Raw genomic sequence first — 21,278 nt, 5'->3', positions numbered from 1 at the left:
ATATGACATTTCAACTGTATTTTGGCATTTTCACTAATATACCGTGTAGTTAAATAAACAAGTTCCAACTCTATGTTGGTTCAAATACTGTCATAAAAAGTGAAACAAGTATTATTGTAATAAATTTGAAATGAGAAACAGTCAACAAAGAAAAGGTAAAATGTGGGGGCCTGCAGTTGAACAATCCTTTATTTTACAAGCTCAAGATACAAATCCAAATGTCGTTGAAGTGCAACAAATGTTCATTTCATACCGAATCTGCTGAAGTTCAACATCTAGTATGAAGAATCCCTTTGTAGTGATGACCAGTATGAGGCGAAGCAAATTTTGAATTACACAGACTAGTTCTAAAACCCTGCCAGTAGTTTCATTTGCACAAGGTAGATTGTAACAGACTGTTCCCATAGTTACCTAAACCCAGAATTTCAACAATAGTAGCATTCCAAAGTACCTATCTAGTGTCCTAGTTCTGCTGCTGAGTGTTGCAGACCTTCCTTTATGAATGGCAAGATCACAGGAGTTAACTCAGCTTGGTGTGATGTATAGCAATGATTGGCTCCTTCGATGATATGCAATTTGTGGTTTGGTATGATTTTATCGAACTCTAAAGCATCCTCCACTGGAATAATTTCATCCGCAGACCCATGAACTGTCAATACCCTGTACAAATGCAATTTCATCAGTTTGTACCCTAGATATGATCAAGTCTATGATGTATTAAAGGTGAATAGATCAGTCCAGAAATATAGTGCCAACAGACAAGATGAAAGCGAGGTTAGAATGCAATGTTACAACAACCTCAATTGTGAGTTAGAACCATCACCATCAGCTTTTTCAACTCAATTCAATAAAAATACAATCCTAATATATATTATTAGTATTTTACATTATTTTTACTATGTCAATCTTCTGAAGCTTCTACAACTTAAGAAATTAGCTTTTTTATAGTTTCTTAAAGTCTATTGATTATATGACCTAAAATAGTCTATTCCAAGGAATCTGCATTCCATGTATGTAGTGAATGTCAACATTGTTTCCATTCTGCAAACTAAAGAATTTCACCTATTTGGTAACATAGATCTAAGCATCTCGACTCCAAAGCTTAAGCAGACCTGTTCTTTTCCCAGAACTTACTCCCTATACTCAAAGAAATGACTGGAAGGGAGTGAAACAAAATGGGAAAAATTGCATGAACAAAATGATATAAACTTCAGCGCAGGAACAAAATATATATGAAACTAAAAAATCTTTTAAAAACTCAGGCACTTATCCCAAGACAATTTCCTAGGCACCCTTCCGGTCCTTAGGAAGCCATAATCCGTTGAACCTCCTTTACAGGAAAACCCTTTTTTTTTTTTCTTCCTTATTCTTTCGTTCCCATGGATAACAAAATATATTTCAGACTTGGGGTCAAATCATACGATATTACCGAGTCTAGAAACACGAAAGGAAATTGGTTTGAGTGGGTGGAGAGTGTGAAACTACACATGAGGAGAATGAAACTGAGCAGGGATGCTTTATTATGGATATGCAAAAGGCTAGGGGAGGCTTCTTGCATTAAAGGCAAGTCATTTAAGACTTGGAGATGCAAGAACATTTCTACCTACATTTATTGCTCATTGAAGTTCAATAAATACAGCAGGTTCATCTCAATCATTGTGGTTAATGGTCATGAACTTTCGGTGATTATTCTGCCAGAAAACATCTTTAATGAGGGTAGGAGTGGCCTATCCAAAAAAATTGAAAGCTTCATCATTAAGGAGGCAGGACATGGTACTGAAAAACAGGGGAATTCTACGTTTATGAGGCTCAGGGGAGAGGAAAGTTACAAGGAGGTTATTCAAATGTGCAAATGGGGGGCCATATCTGATAGGAGAGCAGAAAATCAGAAGGAGACACTCTTTGAAGAAGAAGGGGTCCTTTAGCAGATGTCTGATGGGAAGCTTCCCAGAGGATGACGAAATTCCCTCATGGAACGAAATCAGAAAGTGGGCTATTCAAACGTGGAAAGGCATCCATAATGTCAACATTTACGACATGAATGGTATTCAGTTTCTTTTCGGGTTCCAGTCAAGAAAGGAAGCAGAGAATATTGTTATGGGGAAGTGGAGAAGAAAGAATCACCATCTACAGATGGAATAGTAGTCTCCCAAAGCAGGAACGACGTAAGCTGACTTCAAGTTTGATTGGTTTTGGGTTCGGTCTCCCTCTACATCTCTGGACAGACAAGGTGATGAAACAAATTGATGACCAATGTGGGGGGCGGTTGGAGACAGAGGAGGAAACCACTCTAAAAAACCATCTCCGATGGGCTCAAATTAGGGTTAAGGGTCCTAGGGAGAAAATTCCGATGGAAATCGAGATTGAAGATGGAGTAGGCATTTTTCTGCTACCGGTATGGTGTGAAGCTCCGGCAAGATTCAAAAAAAAGAAAAGGGAGAAGCACTCTGATCGATATGTCAGAGGTTTGACATCTGGGGAAAGTTCTCTGTAGAGGGGACTCTTACGACAATGATGGAAGAGATTAAGGAAAGGCAAAGAAAGCTTTTGTCCACAAGTCAACCATGATGGGGGTCTTGTACCGCTGGATAAAAGTGGGCACGAGACTTGAGAAAATTTATCAGGAAAAAGGCATGTGGAGGCCCTGGTAGAGAGTCCGGGTCGATTTATATCTTGTTCAACGTGTAGTGGGGCTAGGCCCACTAACTTAGGCCCAAAAGCTACACTGGCCTATTTTACAGAACCTTTTATTGAGGATATTTTCAAGAGCAGAGCCTATACGGAGAATTTCATGACATATTCTACAGAGCTTGAAGAACTCATGATAGCGACTCAGAATCCACCGAACAACATCACAATTGAAATCATCGACATGCAGCGTCAATTGATCCTTCAGAGTATGCGGAGGAGACAATACTTCCCTTAGATTGCGAGAAAAGGGTGAACACAAGGGATGATCAAGACGTTTACACAGGAGAACCCTCCAAGGACCAATTGGTAATTCTGGACGAGCCTCTTCCTATTGAAGTGATGATTCTCTGTCAGAGAAAGCCATTGATGACAGAGCTTCTTTATGGGTGCAAGCGAATGTCCTTAAACTTAGCAGATTATTTGGTGCTGCCTTTGAAGGATGCGATAAGACTGCTTTTGAATTTATTTCTGAAAATTGATCAAAAGAGAGAATTCTTCAAGCAAAATATGGAGAAACACATAAATGACAATAACTCCAATAACATCCCAAGGGAAGTGAGGAATTTAGCTTTTAATGTGAATTTTAAAGATGGTGAACCGAGAAGCAGGGGGAGAATAACAACTTCAAGTGATCAATATTTAAAGTTGTAACATGGAATGTTAGGGGGGCAAACAATGAGAATAAAAGGAGATTAATTCGGAGTCTACTTCAACAATGGGATGCAGATATATACGTGCTAGTGGAAACAAAATTGACAGGAGAAGATACACAATTGATCAAACAATTGTGGTTCAACAGATGGCTGGGAGAATTACATCTAGAGGCTGTGGGGAGAAGTGGGGGTATAACAGTGTTATGGGACAGGAGAATGTGGAAAGGTGAACCGGTGGAGGCTTCTGGGCAAGTAGTCACATGTAGATTTGAAGGCATTATACGAACTTAAGTTGGCTCTTTAGTTCAATTTATGCTGATTGTAACGAAGTTATCAGAAGGGAATTGTGGAGGGATCAAATCAATCTAAAGAACACATGCACAGGTCCTTGGTTGTTTTGTGGGGATTTCAATGTGACAAGATATCCCATGGAAAGATCAACTGGACAGAGGTTAACAGGGGCTATGTCTGACTTCACAGATTGGATAAATGAAATGGAGCTAATTGACCCTCCTTTATTTGGAGGATTGTACACCTGGAGAAAGGGTGAAAACCATTCGACTGCTTCCAGATTGGATAACTCTCATCATTGGGACGACTTTTTCTCACAAATTAGACAAAGTCTTCTACCAAGCTTAGAGTCTGACCACAATCCAGTAATGCTAACTTGTGGGAAGCTAAACTTGAAGAAATCTTATTTCAAGTTTGAACAATGGTGGATGCAAGTAGAAGGTTTCAGGGAGAAGGTAAACGATTGGTGGTGCTCCTTCTCAGTAAATGGGACCCCCTCTTTTATCTTAGCTTCCAAATTGAAGTTACTGAAAGGGAAGTTGAAACAATGGGGCTATGAGAGCAGAGTCAACTGGAAACAAAATAAGGAAGAGATAATCAAATTGCTGGTCTGGAAAAGATACAAGAGCAGAGAATATTGACTGATGATGAACTCCTTCAAAAAGTTCATCTATCTATGGAGTTTGATGAAGCTTCCAGGAATGAGGAGATAGCTTGGAGACAAAGGTCAAGAATTCAATGGCTCAAACATGGAGACAAGAACACAAAGTACTTCCACAGGATGGCCACAACACACAAAAGAATAAACTCAATTGAAAAATTGGAAGTAAATGGCAAGAAGTTGACTGATACTGATGAGATCAAAGCAGAGATTACTAATTTCTATCAGAAACTATATAGAGAAACTGAGAATTGGAGGCCTGGTCTAAACTTACAAGGCACTGAAAGCATCAGTTTGGAGGAGAAGGATTGGTTACAAAGACAGTTTGAGGAAGAAGAAGTGGTAGAAGGAATCAAATTGTGTGCAAGTGACAAAGCCCCTAGCCCTAATGGGTTTCCTATGAGCTTTTATCAGAACTTTTGGGAGATGCTCAAGGTAGATATCATGAATACCATCAGACACTTTCATGATCAGCAGATCTTTGAGAAGAGCTTGAATGCCACCTTTGTGGCTCTTATCCCGAAGAAGACAGAGGCAGTTGAGCTTAGGAACTTCAGACCCATAAGTTTGATAGGTGGGGTATACAAAATTATAGCTAAGCTGCTAACTGAGAGGTTGAAGAAAGTAATCAGCAAACTGGTTAACAGACATCAGATGGAATTCATAAAAGGCAGACATATCATGGATGCTGCCCTTATTACTAGTGAATGTGTAGATACTAGACTCAGAGGGGCTGACCCTGGAGTTATGTGCAAGCTAGACATTGAGAAGGCATATGATAGCATCCAAGGAAGCTCTACTCCATTGAAGGACAAGGATGACGCTTTAGAAACTCCAAGGAGGCCCATAACAAGATCTCAAACCAAGGAGTTCAATGATAAGCTCAATGGGCTTCAATCGCTGATCCAAAGGTTTCTTATTGGGGAAGAAGAGCTCAAGCCCAAGGGAGAGGAATTGTCCAAATGCTACAATTATTTGGTGGCCCAAATTCAAGCCCAAGATGAGGAATTTTAAGGTCCAATTTCGTGCAAAAAAGGTCAAGAAGAGTCCAAGAATCAGCCACAACAAGAGTTGCTTTCTGCCCAAGTTTTGAGAGAAGACTAGTCAAACTTTCCAAGATTGTCAAGATTCTTTTCCTAGTTGGGATTTACCTTATTTATTTATTTATATATAGGTTATTAATATTTCCCTTAGTCTATTTATGGTCTCCTAAGTACCATTTAATGCTTTCCTAGAAGTACTAAATGTGTTCCTAGTTAGGTTACTTTATTTCCTTTCTAGAGTAGGATTCCTTGTAATTGTTTTTTTTAGGGTTTGGCTTCTTGGACGTTTTTCCCTTCTCCTATATATAGGAGTCCTTTTCATTCATTAAAGACAATTTAGATTGATATTAAGAATATTTGAGAGAGTTCTTTGAACCTTTGTGACTTGTTCTTTGAGAATTTATCTTTAAACCTTTACTAGTTTCATAGTTTAAGGTATAAAGTAACTTCTTCTTGTGATATCTTTGGTTTCTTTTTGGTATTCTTTAGAAGGTGATTAGTTTCTACATACTAATTATTGTCTTTAGTTACTCATAAAGCGGTCAAGATCCGAATCTATCGTTTTGATTCGTTTTCTCAAGTAAAGGCGTTAGATTTCTTCCATAAATCTATACGTTGTTACTTGGATCTTTTCAAGGCCTTAGAACATCTAATCTTTGGAAATTCGTGGATCTTTCCTTCGAATTTCCCATATCTTTATTTAGTTTTTTTTGTTTCTTTTCTTTGTGCTTCCGCATTCTAATATTTAATTCTCTATTTGTGATCTCCCTTAACCTTGTTGTTATCAAGTGGTATCAGAGCGGTTCTATCAAGATTCCGTTCTTGATAAATCTTGGAATTTCTTCTTAGAGCAACAAAAAAAAAAAAAAAAAAAAAAAAAAACGTGAACAGTAGCGTCGTGAAAAAAAAAAATTAAAAAATTATTACAGTTGCGTGAACAGAAAAAAAAAAAAGTTATAACTTGCTCTCAAAGAAATCTGATTACTTGTCCTCCAAGAAATTTGATTACTTGATACCCAAGAAAGCTTATTACTTGCTATTCAAGAAATCTTATTACTTGCTCTCCAAGTAAACTTATTACTTGCTCTCCAAGTTTTGCATTAATTTGTTTCCAAGCAAGAAGGTAGCAAGAAGAGGGGATTCTAGACCTTTAAGAATAAGAGGAATTTTTTTTTTTTTCTTGTTCTTATAATTCTAAAATAAGTTCCTTTTTATTCGCGTTTTGTTTCAACTAAATCCTACTTGTTCTAGGACTAGTTCTTTACTTTCTTTTGTACCCCAAGATTCCATACTTTATTACTACGAACTTGATACACGTTTTGGTTTAATTATAAATCTACAAAGTATTCTCGTTCAAAGGTGATTTTGAGTGGAAAAAGGCAAGTGTGGGTGAGTTTAAAAAGAGGGTAAAAGCCATATTAAAAGTGTGATACTTGATCATTTATTCTTTTTTTTTTAGATGTCTAATTCAGGTGGTAATGAGGAAAGGGCTCGTTTAGAAGCCGAGGTCAAAGGAAGGAACGACTTCACCCTTCAAGCTATGCACCAACAATTTGAGAGATGGACCCTTCAATTTCAAGAGATGAGGGATATGATTATCGAACAGAATGACACCATAGCTGCAATTAGGAGGGAGAATAATGTTGTACCCCCAAATAATGTTAGACCCCAAGTTAGAAGGAATGTACCCCATATCCCTTTTGTAAATCCTGAATATGATAATGATGATTTTGATGTTGAATTTAATCTAGAAAGAAGAGATAGGAGGGGACAAAGAGGTAGAGTAGAAGATGATAATATAAATAGTATAAAGATGAAGATGCCATCTTTCAAGGGGACAAGGGATCCAGACTTGTACCTTGATTGGGAGAGACGAGTTGAAGCCATCTTTGATTGCCATAACTACTCTGAGGGTAAGAAAGTTAAACTTGCTATTGTTGAGTTTTCTGATTATGCTGCTTCTTGGTGGAAAAAGCTTGCTAGGGACAGATTGCAAGAGGAGTTACCACCTATTGCTACGTGGGCAGAGATGAAGAGGGTAATGAGGAAGCAATTTATTCCATCATACTTCCAAAGAGATCTACAATCTCGCCTTCAACGCTTGAAGCAAGGCTCCATGTCGGTGGATGAGTACTTCAAAAGCATGGATATGGCTATGATCCAAGCTAACTGCATGGAGGAAGAAGAGGCTACAATAGCTAGATTTTTAAATGGTTTAAATACAGAAATAGCTAATGTAGTAGAGATACAACAATATGTAACTTTAGATGAGTTAGTTGATTTGTCTGTAAAAGTTGAAAAACAAATTGAGAAAAAGCAGCAAAATAACTCATGGAGAAGTCGATCAAACACTATCTCTAAGAAGCCATGGTCAACTCAAGAGGGGAAAGCTCCTTCCAAACCTCAAGATGATAGAGGTAAAGGTAAGGTTGAGGAGGGAGGTAAAACCTTTAATCCTAAATCTTCTAAACCTTCAAGTTCTAGTCAATGTCACAAATGTCATGGAAGGGGGCATATGATGCATGAATGTCCAAGTAGAAGAAACATCCTACTTAGAGAGAATGGAGAATATGAGAGTGAAAAAAGTGAGGGGGAAGAAGAAGAGGGAGAAGGTGTAAGTGAGGAAGATGATTTGGAACTGCCTAATGATGGTATAATTGGGGTGGTTAGGAGAATTATGACTATCAATTTGGGTAGTGTTGATGAAGGGCAGAGAGAGAATTTGTTTCATACTAGGTGTGGGATAAAAGGGAAGACTTATTCTATGATTATTGATGGGGGAAGTTGTGCAAATGTGGTGAGTTCATACTTGGTGGATAAACTAGGAATTGCATGCATGAAGCGCTCTACCCCATATAGGCTCCAATGGTTGAATGATTGTGGAGAAGTAAAAGTAAACAAACAATGCATGATTTCATTCAATGTTGGTAGGTATGAAGATGAGATTCTTTGTGATGTAGTTCCAATGCAAGCATGTCATGTTTTACTTGGCCGACCTTGGCAGTATGATAGGGATACTAATCATCATGGGAGAAAGAATAGGTATAGTCTTCTGCATAATGGTAAGAAGTATACTCTTGCACCATTATCTCCTTCTCAAGTGTTTGAAGATCAAAAACGATTGAGGGAAACAATGGGAAAACAAAAGGGAGAGGTAAAAAGTGAGCTTGAGGGAAAAGAAAAAGGCCAAGAGATAGAAAAAAAGAGAGATGGCCGAGAGAAAGAGAGAGAGGGCAGCGATCTAAGTAAAGAGGTAAAAGAGGGTGTGAGTAAAAAAATAAAATGTTTTGGTGAGAGGAAAGAGGCTAAGGAAAAGAAAAATGAGAGTCTTTATATAAAAGCCAAAGAGTGTTTGAATGCTAGGAGAGAGGGACTGCCCATAATACTACTTACTTACAAAGAAGTATTGATTAATTTTGAACAACTAACTCCTTCTTTGCCAAATAGTGTTTCTTCTCTTTTGCAGAATTTTGAAGATGTTTTTCCTGATGACACTCCAAAGGGATTGCCACCTTTGAGAGGGATTGAGCACCAAATAGACTTTGTGCCTGGGTCTCAACTTCCTAATAGGCCTGCCTATAGGAGCAATCCTGAAGAGACCAAAGAATTACAACGGCAAGTTGAAGAATTGCTTGTAAAGGGATTTGTTCGAGAGAGTATGAGCCCATGCTCTGTTCCAGTCCTATTGGTCCCCAAAAAGGATGGAACATGGAGGATGTGTGTAGATTGTCGAGCCATCAACAAGATAACGGTAAAGTATCGCCATCCTATCCCTCGTCTTGATGACATGTTGGACCAACTATATGGTTCCAAAATCTTTTCTAAAATTGATCTAAAGAGTGGTTACCATCAGATTCGTATGAATCCTGGAGATGAATGGAAAACTGCTTTTAAGACCAAATATGGACTTTATGAGTGGTTAGTTATGCCCTTTGGCTTGACTAATGCACCAAGCACTTTTATGAGACTAATGAATCATGTTTTTAAAGATTTCCATGGAAAATTTATTGTGGTGTATTTTGATGACATCTTGATCTTTTCTCAAAATCTGGATGAACACCTAGAGCACTTAAAACAAGTTTTTGAAGTTCTTAGAAATCGGCGCTTATTTGCTAATCTCAAAAAGTGTACTTTCTGTGTGGATCGTGTGGTTTTCTTAGGTTTTGTGGTCAGTTCTAAGGGAGTTGAAGTAGATGATGAGAAAATCAAGGCAATAAAAGAATGGCCTAAACCTAATAGTGTAACTGAAGTTAGGAGTTTTCATGGACTTGCTAGTTTTTATAGGAGGTTTGTGCGAGACTTTAGCACCATTGCTGCTCCTTTAACTGAAGTTATTAAAAAAGATAAGGTTTTTACATGGGGAAAGGAACAAGATGATGCATTTAACTTGCTGAAGGATAAATTGTGTTCTGCGCCTCTTTTGCAATTGCCTGATTTTTCTAAGTCTTTTGAAGTTGAGTGTGATGCCTCTGGTAAGGGCATAGGTGCAGTTTTGATGCAAGACTCCAAGCCAATTGCCTACTTTAGTGAAAAGCTAAGTGGAGCAACATTGAACTACTCAACTTATGATAAGGAGCTATATGCCTTGGTGAGGGCGTTAGCTACATGGCAGCACTACTTGTGGCCTCGAGAATTTGTGGTCAAGACTGATCATGAGTCATTAAAATACTTGAAGAGCCAAGGTAAACTTAGTCGTAGGCATGCTAAATGGGTAGAGTTTATTGAAACTTTTCCTTATGTAATTGCTTACAAACAAGGAAAGGAGAATGTGGTTGCTGATGCACTCTCAAGAAGGTATGTTTTGATCTCTACTCTTACTTCAAAGTTATTGGGTTTTGACCAAATCAAGTTCCTCTATGCTAATGATTCTGATTTTGGTGAGATTTTTGCTGAATGTAAGTTAGGTCCTTTTGAGAAATTTAATCTTCAAGATGAATTTCTATTCAAGGAAAATAAATTATGTGTTCCTAACTGCTCGTTGCGTGAACTATTTGTTAGGGAAGCACATTGTGGAGGGCTAATGGGACATTTTGGTGTACCCAAAACACTGGAAATACTTTCTGAACATTTTTATTGGCCTAGCATGAGAAAGGATGTTGAAAAAGTGTGTTCTTATTGTCTTGAATGTAAACAGGCTAAGTCTAGAACATTGCCGCATGGTCTTTATACTCCTTTACCTGTTTCTAATTCCCCTTGGATTGATATTTCTATGGATTTCATATTGGGGCTGCCAAGGACTAAGTATGGTAAGGATAGTATATTTGTGGTAGTAGATAGATTTTCTAAAATGGCTCGTTTTATCCCATGTAAAAAGACTAATGATGCATCTCATGTGGCTGACTTGTTTGTAAAGGAAGTGGTTAAATTGCATGGAATACCTAGAACTATTGTTAGCGATAGGGATGCCAAGTTCTTAAGTCACTTTTGGAGAATTCTTTGGGGAAAGTTGGGAACTAAATTGCTATTTTCTACATCTTGTCACCCACAAACGGACGGGCAAACGGAAGTGGTTAATAGAACTTTAGGGAACATGTTGAGGGCTATTTTGAAAGGAAAGTTGACTTCTTGGGAAGATTACTTACCTATTGTAGAATTTGCTTATAATAGAACATTCCATTCTTCTACTGGTAAGACTCCTTTTGAAGTTGTATATGGATTCAACCCCTTTACCCCCCTTGATTTATTGCCTTTGCCTACTAATGATTTTGCTAATCTTGATGGTAAGAAGAAGGCTGATATGATGAAGAAAATTCATGAACAAACAAGGCTTGCAATTGAAAAGAAGAACAAGGAAGTTGCATTGCGAAGGAATAAGGGCAGAAAATATGTTGTTTTTAAACCTGGTGACTTGGTTTGGGTGCATATGCGAAAGGAAAGATTTCCTTCCAAAAGAAAGACCAAACTAGATCCTAGAGGAAGTGGGCCATACAAAGTCCTTGAAAGGATTGGAGACAATGCTTATAAACTTGATCTTCCTGGTGAGTTCCAAGTTAGTGCTACTTTTAATGTTTCTGATCTTTCCCATTTTGATGCAGATTTGAATTCGAGGACGAATTCTCTTCAAGAAGAGGGGAATGATAGCATCCAAGGAAGCTCTACTCCATTGAAGGACAAGGATGACGCTTTAGAAACTCCAAGGAGGCCCATAACAAGATCTCAAACCAAGGAGTTCAATGATAAGCTCAATGGGCTTCAATCGCTGATCCAAAGGTTTCTTATTGGGGAAGAAGAGCTCAAGCCCAAGGGAGAGGAATTGTCCAAATGCTACAATTATTTGGTGGCCCAAATTCAAGCCCAAGATGAGGAATTTTAAGGTCCAATTTCGTGCAAAAAAGGTCAAGAAGAGTCCAAGAATCAGCCACAACAAGAGTTGCTTTCTGCCCAAGTTTTGAGAGAAGACTAGTCAAACTTTCCAAGATTGTCAAGATTCTTTTCCTAGTTGGGATTTACCTTATTTATTTATTTATATATAGGTTATTAATATTTCCCTTAGTCTATTTATGGTCTCCTAAGTACCATTTAATGCTTTCCTAGAAGTACTAAATGTGTTCCTAGTTAGGTTACTTTATTTCCTTTCTAGAGTAGGATTCCTTGTAATTGTTTTTTTTAGGGTTTGGCTTCTTGGACGTTTTTCCCTTCTCCTATATATAGGAGTCCTTTTCATTCATTAAAGACAATTTAGATTGATATTAAGAATATTTGAGAGAGTTCTTTGAACCTTTGTGACTTGTTCTTTGAGAATTTATCTTTAAACCTTTACTAGTTTCATAGTTTAAGGTATAAAGTAATTTCTTCTTGTGATATCTTTGGTTTCTTTTTGGTATTCTTTAGAAGGTGATTAGTTTCTACATACTAATTATTGTCTTTAGTTACTCATAAAGCGGTCAAGATCCGAATCTATCGTTTTGATTCGTTTTCTCAAGTAAAGGCGTTAGATTTCTTCCATAAATCTATACGTTGTTACTTGGATCTTTTCAAGGCCTTAGAACATCTAATCTTTGGAAATTCGTGGATCTTTCCTTCGAATTTCCCATATCTTTATTTAGTTTTTTTTGTTTCTTTTCTTTGTGCTTCCGCATTCTAATATTTAATTCTCTATTTGTGATCTCCCTTAACCTTGTTGTTATCAGCATATGATCATGTCAACTGGGAGTTCTTGCTTAATATCTTAAAACAAATAGGGTTTGGTGAGAGATGGTTGAGATGGATTGAGGTCTGTATAAAAACTGTTTTTTTTTCCTCATGAAGAGGTCTCCGATGGGAGACCCTTTGTCCCCTTTTCCTTTTCATCATAGCCATGGAAGGATTCGATAGTATGATGAGGGTAGCTACTCAAAACTCATTGTTGCAAGGATTCAAAGTAGGCAGTATCTCAGGGGTGGATATGCAGATTTGTCACTTGCTTTATGCTGATGACAATGTCATATTTTGTGAAGCTAAGGAGGAACAAATTAGAATTGTTAGAATGATTTGGGTAGTCATTGAGGCTATCTCAGGCTTGGCAGTCAATTGGAGGAAGAGTTGTATATATCCCATCAAAGAGGTTACACAGATCCAGGCCTTAGCAAACATTTTGGGGTGCAGAATTGAAAAACTCCCAATTGTTTACCTAGGTATGCCACTTGGAAACAACCATAAAGAGCTAGTGATATGGGATGGTATAATTGAAAAAACTGAGAAGAAGCTGGCAAACTAGAAATCTCAATATCTATCCTTCGGTGGGAGAATCATACTGATAAACTCTGTACTAGACTCTTTACCTACCTATGTGATGTCCCTATTCCCTATGCCAGCCAAAGTGAAAGAAAGACTTGATAAATTAAGGAGGGACTTCCTTTGGTCGGGAATCAAGGAAGGTAAAAGAATACATTTTGTCAAATGGCAAACTGCTTTGCTTAGTAGAAGCTCAAGGGGGTTAGGGATTAGAAACTTGGGGCTACAAACAAGTGCTTGTTGGCAAAATGGTTGTGGAGGTTTGGAAGAGAGGATCAAGAACTTTGGAAGGAAGTTATCAGTAACAAGTACGGCCAGAATAGCCCATGGGTTTCCGATATGGTGAATATCCCGTATGGTGTCTCGGTGTGGAGAACTATCAGAAATTAATGGAGTCAACTATAACACAATATGAGATACAAAGTGGGGAATGGGACCAGGGTTCTTTTCTGGAAAGATCACTGGATTGGTCAGGACTCCTTGATGTCTTCCTATCCAGATATATATACCCTCATCTCTTCTCCAGATGCAATGGTAAATGAGGTATGGTCTGAACAAGGGTGGAATGTAAGCTTCAGAAGGTTACTAAATGACTGAGAGATAGGGACAGTAGCCGAGATGCTACAAACACTAGATGATTTCAAGGGCACAAATCTGGAAGCTGATGTAATCATTTGGAAACACAATCATGATGGTATGTTGTCAGTCAGCAGATTGTACAATAGGAAAGTGAAGGAACTTCCAGGGGAAATCTCTGGACCATGGAGTAAGGTATGGAAGAATAAAGTGCCAACTAAAGTGAGGTGTTTCTCATGGCTAGTGGCTAGAAGGGCATGCATAACTCATGAAAAGTTCCAAAGAAGAGGCTTTGAAATAGCTTCTTGGTGTTCACTATGTAATGAGACAAATGAGACTAATAGCCATCTATTCCTCCATTGCAAAGTCACTGCTCAATTATGGGCCACTAAGCAGAACACACACAAACTGAACAATGCCAGAACACACTGCAGACCTCCTTAGTTGCTGGGTGAGAAGAGGGGGGAGTAAGAGCCAGAAGAAATGGTGGAACATGATACCTCTTATATATGGTGGACTATTTGGAGAGAAAGAAACAAGAGGTTGATGGAAAATACTGCAGAATCAGTGCAAAAGATCAAATGGCATTGTATGAAGACTTTCTTTTTTGGTGTAAAGAGGAGGATATAGAGGATGCTGGACAGATTTTAAATTGTTTCTCTTCTTTATAAGTTTAGTAGCAGCTTTCTTGAGTTGGCCTTTTTTGGGTCACTGATGTAAATCTTTTTGATGGTTGCCAGCATACCCTCATTGTTGAGGAATACAACTTTACCTTTATCAAAAAAAAAACTTCAGCGGTAAATCTGGTCGTACCAAGAAACAACATAAAGGAAAGCTTCAAGCTTTTCAAGTTCAATAGTTTAACAGATCTCTTTCTTCTGTGTTTCCTAATTTCCATCCACATCTCCATCTTCCCGAAGAAAGTAATGTCTCTCTTTATTTTGTTAGTTGAGAACGAGAACAATAGATGTAGATGAGCAACTAGGATTCTGAGATAACATCTTAAGATGGATTAATTGTTCACGAGTGTAACAACTTGGTGAAAGCAAGACAGCTGTTCTATTAGTATTCTCTCTTTGAAGTGGTTGTCTTGCTGTTGAGAGCAAAGTTTTCCGAGTATTTTCTTGCTAAAGTTGCATTGAATAGAATTTACTGTAAGAAAAACCATTTGCACGAGTGATATTTGCAAAAGCCACAAAGTTCAGCAGTGGCTTTATTTTCCTTCGACTTACTTTTTTTTGTTTTTGCAGCGAGTCTGTTACACCTAGAGAGATGCCAATGACAAAGAGAAGGTATTGACATAATGGAAGTAAGATCAGTCCAACCTGCATCCTTTGTCAATTTGAAGGCATGCATCATGCATGTTTGTATTAAGTCGATCCATTAAACTTTCCTCAGTAACACGGTATTCAACATTTCCTACAAACAGAGAAGTCATATTTTCAGCTCTCCAAAGAAAATGAAAATCCAATGCATTGTCATTAGCTAAAACCTACTCCATAAATGGGGAAGAAAACGGCTATGGAAGCCTAAATAATCATTTAACATACTGAGCAAGAGGTTCTTACTTGTCATTGGAGCCTTAGTCTGTCTAAGCTAAGTACTATAGTTCATAGGCATCTTGGTTTCAAGAGCCAAAGAGAAACCAAGGTAATACTAGATATAAAGCATCATGGCTGGGGTAGATACATTCTTACTTTCCTCAGCTATTAGTCCTAAAATTCCTAAAAGTAAACAAAACAAATAAAGGGGATAAAGCAGTAGATATTGTGCATTTTGACTCTTATCACTCTTGAGATGTCAAACTTGTTAAAACATAGGCATGATAGAGAAATCAAGAAAATCAGGGGCAGTTGTGGCATTCCCAAATTGAGATTAGTATTCTATCAATTTCACATATTCTCTATAATCTGAATTAACATTAACTATATAAATGACGAAACAAAGAATTCCACTCTCTGCTGGTGAAAGGGGAAAATGTTTATATGCATAAGCAGGATAAAAATTTACTGTCATTACCTGCTCTATTTTTAACATCAATGAAGCTATCCTTCTTGATTATTTTCAGAAAGTCCTTGCCCAAGCGCTCTGCAATGCCTTTCTCTAGATTATAACGGCCAGACAAATTGATTACTGTGTGAACATCATGATACTTAGAAGCATATAGAAGCACAACATTCCCTCCTGCAACAGTTTATTTCTGATAATTAGTCAACTTACATGAACATGACAAAATGATAATACTTAATGTCATTTATAGAGGAAGACAAGAGCACAAAACAAAGTACATCCCTATTGACCCACAGTGATTAATATTCAGGGATAATTTCCGTTATTTGCATTGAGGTGACGAACTCTTTGAATTATCTTTTATTGAGGTAAAAAGAATTTGTCAAACCTAAGTATACATATCCTTCTTGTTGGTCCTTTTTCTCTTTTGGCACATGAGTTAGGAGCAACGAATTCAACCACAAGGACTTCTCATAGCTGATATTTCTCGTGTATGGCCCTAGCAATGAATATACAACCTAGCCTTCCATCTGTTCTCTTCTTCTCATCTGCCTAATCATGCTGACAAAATTACCCAGTATCTGTGTTGGTGGAGGTAGCAGGTTCCTAGTAGAATAGTCATGGGCTGCTCAAGCTGGCCCAGAAACCACCATTATCAAAATGTTGTCTGTACTTAGGACAACTAGTTTCAAAATTAATAAGGGGTACAACAACAGCTATCTGATATCATTCTTTAATAATGACAACTAGCTGATATAATCTAAAAGGAACAAGGGACTTTGGCACATATTAGCACCTTGAGATGCTTCTTCTCTTTTCTCTTTTCTCTTTTGTCTTGAACTTTGATTTTGCAGCTACACCTTAACAGGATTCCATGAAGACAGAGACGGAGCTAGGCTCTTTTGTTTATGGGTTCTAGACCACCATTCTTTTTGCTTATTGAGTTCTGGATAAATAATTTGTACATACTAAATGAATTTTTAACACAAACATAAGGTTTGAGCCAAAGTTAGTGGATTCTGCTGAACCTATAACTACCACTATGCCTCTGCCCTGCATGAAGGAAGAGCCACAATGTGATTATGTGGGAGAAGAAGATTATCACATCCAGATACAACAACATAACCAGTGTAATCCCACAGGTGAGGTCTGGGAAGGGTAGACTATATGCAGACCTTACCCCTACCTTGACAGGTAGAGAGGCCATTTCCGATAGACCCTCGGTTCAAGGAAAAAGGAGGGATACAACACAAGGACTTTCCAGGGGTCACCCATCCTAGTATTACTCTCACCCAAGCACACTTAGCTTCGGAGTTCTGATGAGATCCCGGTGTGTTAGTGCTGGTATAATCGCATCCTATTGTCGCATCTGGATATCATCAAAAAATAAATAAAAACCTAAAGCATAATAATTTCGCGGGCAAAACATTTTTCTTCAATATAGTGCATAAAAATATTCTTAATATACTATACAACTCTTGGCAAAAGTTGACACACCTTTACTATGTCCAAGGACTGCTGTTACTTTGAGGTTTGCTCCATTGAAATATTCAACCACAGAATGCAAGTCATCCGCCTCACTACGGTAGTTACCATACTGAAATGAACCTTCGCTTTCACTGGAAAGCAGTTGATAATGTACAACCAAGAATTGTGAAAGAACTAATGTTAGTCACTGCATACAGAAATTTGGGACAACAAATTTCTGAAAGCTAAGATGATGAGAGCGGAAGTAAATCAAAGAGAATAATGGAATATAAATGATGTAAGATTTTGCTTTTGACCCATTGCATTGACCTCAAGTTAGGTCTGTATTCCGTTGTGTTTACTACCTCTACGAGAAATCAAGAAAGAAAAGCATTAGAATGTAGACACTTTAGAGTTATGACCAACCCTGCTCACATTGTTGGAATAATGATTTATTCCCTTAGGGAAAAGGTCAGCTCACAACTATTATTTATTTGGAAGTTAAAAGCCTCTATAGATTTAGCCTTTTAGGCAGTTGCAGTAAATACTATGAACCAATGGTAAGGGAGAAATAGAAGCCACAGATTAAATACAAACTGAATAGCAGCTCCTATAACTAGATATAATTGCACATTTTTCTCATAAAAAGAAATTAAATAAGAAGAAGATACTGTTCACACCAATAACAGTAGTCTACCTAAAGAGAATTCATAACAGTAAATGTAAAGCTCCCTCTTTATCTAGAGATTGCCTGAATAATATAGATGGTCCTTTTAATACAAGAGCTTACCCATTTCCAGGGAAGTCAAAGCGAAATACACTGATTCCTTCTTTCTCCAGGGCACCAGCAAGGTTCACCATAGTGTTGAAGTCCTAGCAACAGAAACACAATGAAAATTTAGATGCTTCATCAACAACTCTCCCACCATCAAACAGACTACACATATACTGATAAAAAGCACAGAGAAAAAAATCATCTATTGTGGAACTTAACCAAAAAATTTAACTTATTAAATTATGCAAGAAAGTCAGTGAGCCAGTAATTGCTTCAATCATGAACTTAAGGTACTTTACATTTAAATTCAATATTATCTGGTCCGAAAAGTCAAAAAAGATAATTTGCTCGATGAAATTGTTCAGAGTTCAGTTTTAACTGAAGCCAAATCAAAGTTGTATATTCACTATAGTTATCTAGAGCATCAATTGCAAATATTTTTTGAGAAAGATAATGTTGTATTCCTTATGCTGGAGACCTCCAAAAATTGGTTCCCAACAAGAGAGAAAACAAAAAGGCTAATAGATTACAAAGTGCCTATAAAATCTAAAATTTGTGCAGCTTTTTCTGTCCCTTCTTCTTTATACCAAAAATAAAAAGTAGTCAAGCAGTTCCATTTGACTTTCTCTATTGAATTAGCCTTGTTTTCAAAGCATCTGCTATACCAAACTGATAGAAACTAAGTTAAAACAAGATGAGAAAGAAACTTTACTGGTTAAATAAAGTGCAAGAATCTTAAACACTGCATTAACCAATAACTATGTCTGTATGGAGTGGACAAATCTCTAGATACAAAGATAATGATAATACTTTTCTTCTTCCTACCGAAATTCTCCTAGATACATATATTTATACTTATCATAAAGATAACTCCTATCACAAAGAAACAATTATTGTTGTAGATAACTGCCGATAATAATTGTTGCTTATAACTACTATAGATAACTACTACTTATATATTTTATCCTATTTAAAACAAAGAAACTAAGATAAAGGAGTAGTCGTATCAGTCTCCCTGCCTTAGACCCCTTTCTGATGGGGAAAATCCAGCAGGTTCTCCATTCACTAAAATGGAGAACCGAACAATTTTTATACAATAGTCAATCCACTTCAACCATTTCTCCCCAAAACCCCATAAAATTTGTTTTTGACAGAGTGGAAGGTGAATCTGCAAGTACTTGCATTATATTGACACAAATAATCTCAAATTTGAACTTGTTTTACTAGATGCTGCTCATATTTGTACTTGTATGACCCGATGCTGTTCAATCTTCATGAGGTTGAGCACTAGCCAAATTCTGGTGCTCGAGTGGTATAACCCAATGTGCCTTGCCAAGGGCATTGGTCAACTAGATCTGCTTTACTCAAAAAGAACCAGTAAATCTTGATATCAGTAAACCCCATTCAGGGTCAAGTCAACGTGGAAAATCACCAGTCAACTAAAAATCAACAGGAACTTTGTTAACAGAGATGTGAAGCAGCAATGGATGCTGAAAACAATACAGACTAAAAATCTCATTTAAGAGAATCTAAGTAAAGCCCTACTACTTGGGAATCTGACATCATTCTTAGCCCTCACATTTCTGCATCAAAATGCAACTAAGCAAATAAAGCTGATTTAGTTTGATTCCTCAACCCATCCTCCAAATATATTCATTCTTCAATTATCTTTTTGAGCAAGACTTTTTTTTTTGAGTAAGAATTCTTTCTTCAATTAATTGTTTTTGATGACTGTGGTGTCCGGGCCAGCTTGCAGGCACCTCAACTAATTTCATGGGATACCTACCACCTCCCACCAGCAACATGTACTATGTAACTCTTCAATTAATTAATAACTGACATTATCTGTTTTTGTTCACTTATTTTGTTTGGATGATTTCAGACTTACACTATTGTTGCTCAAGAGCATTGGTGAAAATAAAGTCAGATATGTCACAGTGGTGGGACGCTACAGCACTACATACTTACAGCCGAGGCAACTTACTTTCTGAAACTTATGTCAGCGCCATTGAACTAGGTGACTTTACCAGAAAACTCAAGGAAGCAATAGAACAGCTAATGAAGCACAAGAACCATAGTGAAAGGGGAATAGTTCAGACCTTTGACGATCTGAATCCATGACACAAGACCACGATCTCCATAGATCCAGTATCATGCAACACTCCAACTAGTTTCTCATTGTGTTGGTTCAGCACTGTAATTTTCTTCTGCACAGCTGCTGGACATCAGGACACGTGCATAGGTAAGTAGACAGAAGAATGTCACAGAACATGTTATTAGTTGTCAAGGGATCAGCATTGCCTCTTTCTCCTGTATAACCAAATTGATGAGTTTATTGTAGCATTTTTAATTGGTATCAGGCTTCCATATTGAATATGAAGAAGAGCCTCAGACTTTCACCAAAAGTTGTCAAAAATCCCGGAATTATGTTTAGTGACTTAATCGGGTTGACTCTCTTTTTATTCATTCCAAGCATCATTTATGGACTAATCCAGCATAGATCCCAGAATGACTCCTGGAAACAGAGTGTGCTATATTTAACAAAGTTGCTGCAGTTAAATTGGCACTAGCTACACAACTTTTAGGCACTATGATCGGAAGTGAGTGTAATAGCTGGGGAGCAGTACTGGTTACACGACTGAAGCACTATTGGCAGAGAAAGTCTAGAGTGATTAACTACTGATTTCGGTGCTGAACATGAGTTAGTTCACAACACAGTAAGCTAGAAGTGTGCATAATGAAAACACTTTTTTTTCAGAATTCTTAAACAATGTAGATCACAATGGCCAAAACAAATGTTGGTTGCTCCAGCAGAGTTGGGAGTCCTCATCCATACTGAAAACAAAACAGAATTGACCTCTTCTCTTTCGTGATGTTTTTGACATTGGTGTAAACATTACAACTTCATAAAGCCATTTTGTGTATTATCACAGTAAAGCACTTGTCTTTACATTTTTATTCTGCTAAAAATTGTCACCTGGGTTTTCTGTCATGCTGAAAGCTACTTCAAGTGTGATGCTGCGCCTGCGTGAGGGATTAATGAGAACCTGTGGAAGAGGAAATTCTGAGATAAAAAGTGGTTTTTGGGGAAGAACAAAATTTGGGGATACCACATTGACATTGTAGGCGAAAATTCCCATGGCTGAACCAATACAATGAGCAGATGTTGACAAAGCAAATGATTGCTTCTTACCTTGGTCTGGACAATATTGATTGTTCCTTGCTACTGCACTCAGCCAATCCAGACCAAAAAACACGAGCTCCAGATGGAGGTCAAAAATTACACACGAGCTTTACTTTTTGACATTCCTGTGTTTGGTAAAATGTTTTCTTGAAAAACAATTGATTTTTTATTTATTTTCTGATTTGGTTGGTGAGTAGAATTTTTTTTTTTTGTA

The 21,278-nt window shown here is 37.5% G+C and overlaps 1 protein-coding gene and 1 pseudogene across 2 annotated transcripts; both read right to left on the bottom strand.

Annotated features, from left to right (window-relative positions):
- Positions 1 to 75: 75 nt before the first annotated feature.
- LOC125821707 (uncharacterized) lies at positions 76 to 21,020 on the bottom strand. Of its 2 annotated transcripts, none has more exons than XM_049501096.1 (7): positions 20,858 to 21,020; positions 19,980 to 20,098; positions 17,896 to 17,978; positions 17,136 to 17,257; positions 15,648 to 15,812; positions 14,954 to 15,047; positions 76 to 660 (listed from the first exon to the last, which is right to left on the bottom strand). In XM_049501096.1, the coding sequence occupies exons 1-7, from the start codon at positions 21,018 to 21,020 to the stop codon at positions 456 to 458; spliced, it is 951 nt and encodes a 316-aa protein (XP_049357053.1). In that variant the 3' UTR covers positions 76 to 455. The 2 variants fall into 2 exon arrangements, with proteins under 2 accessions (XP_049357053.1, XP_049357059.1); XM_049501102.1 differs by having other exon boundaries at positions 19,980 to 20,095; positions 20,858 to 21,015.
- Positions 16,878 to 16,996, bottom strand: LOC125821724 (5S ribosomal RNA; annotated as a pseudogene).
- Positions 21,021 to 21,278: the final 258 nt, after the last annotated feature.

The sequence above is a fragment of the Solanum verrucosum genome, unplaced genomic scaffold (genome assembly GCF_900185275.1).
Source record: "Solanum verrucosum unplaced genomic scaffold, falcon-dt-bn FXZP01000305.1, whole genome shotgun sequence".
Taxonomy (NCBI): Eukaryota; Viridiplantae; Streptophyta; class Magnoliopsida; order Solanales; family Solanaceae; genus Solanum; species Solanum verrucosum.
The sequence above is the reverse complement of the archived record's forward strand: the minus strand, read 5'-3'. Positions and strand labels throughout refer to the sequence as shown.

Excerpts from the sequence above, each read along its gene's own strand:
- LOC125821707 (XM_049501096.1), bottom strand. The coding sequence starts at position 21,020 with ATGGGAATTTTCGCCTACAATGTCAATGTGGTATCCCCAAATTTTGTT. Across the intron at positions 15,813-17,135 it reads AGTCCTTGGACATAGTAAAG|GAGGGAATGTTGTGCTTCTA; the intron begins GTGTGTCAACTT and ends AAACTGTTGCAG. Across the intron at positions 15,048-15,647 it reads TGATGTTAAAAATAGAGCAG|GAAATGTTGAATACCGTGTT; the intron begins GTAATGACAGTA and ends CTCTGTTTGTAG.